Source organism: Oreochromis aureus, linkage group 23 (assembly GCF_013358895.1).
Source record: "Oreochromis aureus strain Israel breed Guangdong linkage group 23, ZZ_aureus, whole genome shotgun sequence".
NCBI classification, from domain to species: Eukaryota; Metazoa; Chordata; class Actinopteri; order Cichliformes; family Cichlidae; genus Oreochromis; species Oreochromis aureus.
Genome location: NC_052963.1, coordinates 42,249,495 through 42,255,619, shown reverse-complemented (window position 1 = coordinate 42,255,619; position 6,125 = coordinate 42,249,495). Strand labels below are relative to the sequence as shown.

The 6,125-nt window shown below is 39.4% G+C and overlaps 1 protein-coding gene across 1 annotated transcript; it reads right to left on the bottom strand.

Annotated features, from left to right (window-relative positions):
- Window positions 1-2,825: 2,825 nt before the first annotated feature.
- ccl25b (chemokine (C-C motif) ligand 25b) lies at window positions 2,826-5,839 on the bottom strand. Its single transcript, XM_031725770.2, has 5 exons — window positions 5,797-5,839; window positions 5,274-5,399; window positions 3,678-3,789; window positions 3,402-3,498; window positions 2,826-3,314 (listed from the first exon to the last, which is right to left on the bottom strand). Exons 2-4 carry the CDS (start codon window positions 5,335-5,337, stop codon window positions 3,402-3,404), a joined length of 273 nt encoding a protein of 90 aa, XP_031581630.1. The 5' UTR covers window positions 5,338-5,399; window positions 5,797-5,839; the 3' UTR covers window positions 2,826-3,314.
- Window positions 5,840-6,125: the final 286 nt, after the last annotated feature.

Below are 6,125 nucleotides of genomic sequence, written 5' to 3'. Positions count from 1 at the left end.
TCAAGCTCTAAATTATGATGAAATTTGTTGAGCAACGCACTGATAAAGCCAACTATCCTTCCATGCTGGGAAAGTTAGTTTTCCATCCTTTGTGTCCTACATTTGAGTGAACAAAGAAGAGGAAGGATTTTGTTCCAGCTTGAAGAAATTAAACTAACTAACTAAACTCCTGACTCTGTGAATCAGCCCCAGAAATACTTAGAGAACAAACAAACGAGCGAGTATTACGTTTTTGAAGAAAAATGTTTCTGCCTGCTCGTGAGGTTTATTGATCAGTCTCCCTTTTTCATGGAGTATAATGTCATGTCTTCATGTCGAATATGTCTACACACACTATCGCACAAGCTGTTTCTCAGATATTGAAAGTAAACAGTTGAACAAAAGGAAAGGAAACAAAAATGTGGGTTGGGGATTTGGGGTGCGGGTTTGGGAGGATTAAGGAGCTGATTAAAAAGATTCTTGGCTGTGTTTTCACTCAGGGACATGTGGTTTAGATAGACCATGTCTTTACCCTTAGAAAACCACGATACCCTGAAGTTGGTGCTGACGTCTGAAGACATTTCCCAATACGTCCATCATGTTCTTCTAAATGACTGACGTCTCGATGTGTGAGGGATGAACGTTGTTCCGGGCTGCCAGATGTTGCAGGAGCTGCAAGGCTGGATCACAAACTGTTGGAAAACATTTGGGCCCCAGACCTCCTGGACCCATAAAAGACCACTGTCTGCTTTTTGGTTGTACTGCAAGATTAATTATTCAAATTCCCTGTCGACCGTGGCCTCCATTGACACATGTTGTGATCCTTTGTTGCTGAAGAGACCTGTGCCAGAATTTTATATGTTTTGTGTAAAATTTATTGTTCACACATGGTGCATAAAAATGTAAAGAAGTTTCAGTCTGTAGACTTCTGTGTGGGTGTTTTATCTATAAACTTTAAAGCAACATTCCTCTAAAAAAGAAAGCTTGTCCTAAATAAATTTTTTAAAAAAAAGGCTGCTGTAAAACAAAATGAGGTGATAAAATGCACAATGAGGCCAGTTTTGGTGATATAATAGTTTCTCCTTTTAAGGAGGTCTTGAATAGATTCTTTCCTAACATGCTAAACTCACTGGTCACTTTATTAGGTACACCTTGTTAGTACCAAGTTAGGCCTCCTTTCTATATTGCACAGATTCAACACAGTGGTGGAAGCATGCCTCAGAGATTTTAGCCCATATTGACACGATAGCATCGCAGAGTTGCTTCAGATTTATCGGCTGAACCTCAATGACGCAAATCTTCCATTTCAAAACATCCTAAAGAAGCTTTATTGGACTGAGGTGTGGTGTCTGTGGTGTTCCTTTGAGTACAACAGACTCATTGTCATGTTAAAGAAACCCGTTTGACACGATTTGAGATTTGTGACATGGAGGTTTATCCTACTCGAAGCTGCGATCAGAAGATGGGTACACTGTGGTCATAAAAGGATGGACATGGTCTACAACAAAACTCAGGTAAGCCCAATGGTACCAACACCACAGCACTGGTACTACACGGCCAATAGAAAGAAAACATCCCCCATACCATTACAGTAGCACCACCAGCAGGATTGGTCCATGCAGGATTTTTTCTGACCCTGCCATCTGAACGTCACAGCAGAAATTGAGACTCACCAGACCAGACAACAGTTTTCCAACATCCTAACTGAAGAAGGTGGCACCAGGTGTGGTCGTCTGCTGCTGATGTAGCCCATCTGCTTCAAGGTTAGACATGCTGTGCATTCAGAGATGCTCTTCGGCATACCTTGGCAGTAACAAGTGATTATTTAAGTTGCTGTTACCTTTCTCTCCATTTGAAACAGTCTAACCATTCTCCTCTGACCTCTGGCATCAACAAGACATTTTTCCCAGGAGAACTGCTGCATACTGGATATTTTTCTCTTGTTCACATCATTTTCCGTAAACCCCACACACAGTTGTGTGGGAAAATCCCAGCACATTAGCAATTTCTGAAATACTCAGACCAGCATGAGCAGCACCAACAACAATGCCACATTCAAAATCACTTAAGTCTTCCTCATTCTGATGCTCAGTTTGAACTTTGGGTCATCTCGACCACATCTACATGATTATTATATGCATTAGGAGCTGTACTAATAAGGTGACCTACTATCATATAAAATAATGCACTTTTCTGCATTTTCTGATACTTTCATTTCTATTGCATTTGACTTTTCAATACATATATAAAAGCTATACTTCATTTGATTTTTATAGTTTTGTATTTACTAAATCGCTTTTAATCAAGTCTAGTTTTGAGTTTTTCACTTAAGGACTTTTATTTAAAACCAAAAACTATCACTATTTTCCCCAACTGAATTTCAGCAGGTTTCCTTGAGTTGTGACTGGTAATTAAATACATCCTCATGGGATGACTGTGAGTAATGCAGAAATCTCGCTAAGAATGGAAACACACTTTTCATTGGCAGCATGTACTATTGTTTTAAGACCGATGTGAAGTATTTTAAGTTTGTGCTTTAATCCCATCTGGATTGAACGGTTGAGGTAACGCATTCACTTTTATCTTAACAATGTTCTCATCAAGCTAGTGAACACTGGATTTAGTGTACAGTAGAACAAATAGCTTCTTGTATAACTTTGACAGATGGATCGTGTAGTCAATTATCAGCTCAAGCTGAGGGTAAAAAATATGTTTGAGATTACTGGACCAAAGGCGAGTCAGCCTCCTTTTACTGGAATCTTCCAGAAAACACTAGAACAAACCAAAATGATTTAAAGCAGCTGGATGCAATAATAATTAATTATTCACTTTTATGGAAACCAGAGTTTTTGTTTGCATTTGGACTTTATTTGCAGTAGAAAAACACAAAGTACAATTAGAGCACTGATACAAAAATTAGGAACTCTGTTGTAGATATATACGTATATATAAAAACAAAACAAACTCAGCTTAGTCTTAAAGTGTTTTTTTTTTACACACGTTCTTTTCTGACATACAAAATACACTTATTCACATTTCAAAGCTGCCAAAGAGAGGCTCATTCCTAGCAGGCGCTACACATCACAGAGAAGGGAACACTATCATAGATGGTTCATATAAATGACTTTTCGTTATACTGGATATAACTTTAAGAATACAGTTTGTTTCTGTATCAGAGAACTGTGTACATGATTTACATTCTCTGTCAGCAACAGGAAATGCCTAATCTACTGAAACACAATCCATCTCATTAAAGATGATATACAATGCTTGACAGGGGCCTGAAAAGACCGCTGTTCTCTCTCTCTCCTTCTGTTTTTGCTCCTTTTGGTGATCTACAAAGACACAGGGTTTATGATGATTAATGTGCATTGTCATTGAGAGCGTATGTCATTGTGAGAGTATGTTTTGTATCTTTTTACCTATTGCTCAATTTTTTTCAGCCTCCGTATCTCCTTCTGGACCCAATCATCATTTGGGTTGGCGCACACAGGTTTTGCCCTTCTCTTCATCGTAAACCTAAACATACACATGGATATCATTATTTAGAGTTCTCATGTTGTTGACACACATATGTGGATCAGTCACTTCCTCAGTAAACAGGACTTTTGCTCATTTATTATGGTAAATTTAACAATGTGTGAACAGCAAATGGTCAGCAAGCATCAAAAGTTAAGGACTTAACACTCGAAACTCACAAAACTGCTCTGATGTTGCAATCACCGTCTGATTCCTGCATGGCGTAACTGACGATGTTTGACTTCTTTCTAATGTCTTTGACATAGCCGAGGCAGCAGTTCCCGTACGAGCCTGTAAAGAAAGTTACAGATTTATAAACCACTGCACTTGAAAATGTCGCTCTTGGGGAAGTTGAGCAATCACTTTGTGTGTGTGTGTGTGTGTGTGTGTGTGTGTGTGTGTGTGTGTGTGTGTGTGTGTGTGTGTGTGTGTGTGTGTGTGTGTGTGTGTTTCGTTGCCCAAAGCCTATGAAAGAAACGAAACATAACTTTCTCTTTTTAGTCCCGATATGATCGAATACGTGTTATTTTTTGGACTTTTTACTAGAACAAAAAAGGAAAATATAACGTCTAAGAATCCATACATCCACAATTAAGAAATTATATAACTGGGTCTTTTGAGGATTTTAACAGATCTGGACCTCTGCCAGCAGTGTCCGGGAGAATTTCCATGTTGCCCAATAAAAGTAGCACAGATCTATTTCGGGAACACAAACTGAGCGTTTGGCATCAGCGAGTGCACACCATCTCACTGCCTTTCACGGTCTTATCACCTTATCTTTACCATCGCTGCTTGCACTGATGCTGCTGTATGCATTTTCTGCTGGATGAAACAGCCTTGTATAAATAGCTCATACTGTAATTTATATATATTTAATTTTTATTAAATTTCAGTAAAGCTACTCAAATTTATTTTGATCTAAACTGAACTGTCATATTTGGCAGAGGCTGCAACTGATTTCACAGCATGCGCTAAGAAAAAAGAAGAAAGAAAAAGCCAGCTTTTGTTTAGTTGAGGAGTCCTTCCAGGATTTGTTATATGCAGTGGCACAGTGGGGTCCAAGAACCCATCAAGGGGAAAACACGGCCATTCAGTGAATTCAGAAAAAACACAGCATTGAAAATTGGTTGAGAAAAGACTCCAAATGCCCTAAAACCTGACAACGGTGGTCTTACATGAAAAACAGAGCTGCGCTAAAGTCTAAAAACGCTGGAAATTTAATGACTGCTTTTATATTTTGGCTAAAAAAGTATTAAGATCCTTTTACATTCGTGCAGTACACAACTACTGAAAAAGATCTACACATATTAGTGGATCAAAAGTATTGATTATTTAATGTCTGTATTCCTCTAATGTTACAGCTGCATCCAAAAACAACAGTTTTGTTAGACATAAACATCCATTGCTTTATGAATTTGTTTTATCTTTAACTTTACTTATTCTTTTGCTGCATATCAAAGTGATCTATGAAGTCAAGATGACTGATTGAGCGTTGTGATAAAGGGCTTGGAGCGGAATCATTTATCTTGTTCACTAAAACGTTTTAAAGGAATGTGGCATGGGGAAATGTGGTTAAAACAAGACAGCACATAGAAATGCTCACTTCAACCCAACTATGGGTGCATATTTTTACTGATCCACTTATCACAGATAATGCTTATCAGCTACTGTAAAGATCTGCATGGTTGCATTTCTGTGCATTCTGTAAAAACTCCAAATTTAAACGAAAATGTTGCAGTTTGTGACGTGAAACCAGACCATTTTGTTGCACTTACCTTGTGCGAGACTCAGGTACATGCAGGCGAAGAGCAAAATGAAGACAAGCGCGTGAAACTTCATGGCTGCTGCTGTTCCTGCTGCTGTTGCTGCTGCTGTTGCTGCTGTTCTTGATGTGTTGTTCACTGCACAGAAACACAAGGAGACAAAGAGCAAAGTCAAACTGAAAGCTGGAACTAGACTCTATCACTCCCACTGCTTTGTAAATGTTGGGCAAACATTCAGTTGTTTTCCAAAGCACATCCCTCCCCTCAAGCTCTTGTGAAAGAATACGGTCGTGTCTTTGACCCCTGTCAGGCTTCCAGCTGCAGACAGCTGTTCCTCTTCAAGCACTCTGAGTGATGTTTAGTAAAAAAGCGGGAGTGTTTCTGCTGAGTTACAGCTGGAACCCCCACTCTTTTGTTATCTCTCAGACTGGCTTAACCTCAATACATGTGGAACACATAAAAACATTTCTATAAAATCCGGATTGTGAAAGATCAGCGCAAGCTGCTTGTTTTATCAGCCTTCAGAGAAACGTACCTGATCACATCCAGTCTTTCAAAAGATGACCTAGAAGGAAAACTGTTGGTCCATAGCAGCCTGCACTCTTATATTGCACATCATGCCCTGCCCTCCCACAAATTATCTTGTGCCACACCCACTCTGAATTGTCAGCGCTCCAACTTCATCCCTGAATGCCACTTGTTTTGGAGTGGGCACAGGAAATCTCACGCTCATCAACACACATGTCAGTACCACCCAGATATTCTGCAATGACAGTTGGTGTTAAGCAACTGACTCACACCCCATATACAACAATGCCTTTCATGATAATGCATCTCGCGAATCGCCAAACTTCCTCGCAGACA

What these genes read in the sequence shown, in the direction of transcription:
- ccl25b (XM_031725770.2), bottom strand. Translation starts at nt 5,337, where the DNA reads ATGAAGTTTCACGCGCTTGTCTTCATTTTGCTCTTCGCCTGCATGTAC. An exon ending in GTACCTGAGTCTCGCACAAG is followed by an intron (nt 3,790 to 5,273) that starts GTAAGTGCAACA and finishes CTTTCTTTACAG; the next exon opens with GCTCGTACGGGAACTGCTGC. An exon ending in TGCAACATCAGAGCAGTTTT is followed by an intron (nt 3,499 to 3,677) that starts GTGAGTTTCGAG and finishes GTGTATGTTTAG; the next exon opens with GTTTACGATGAAGAGAAGGG.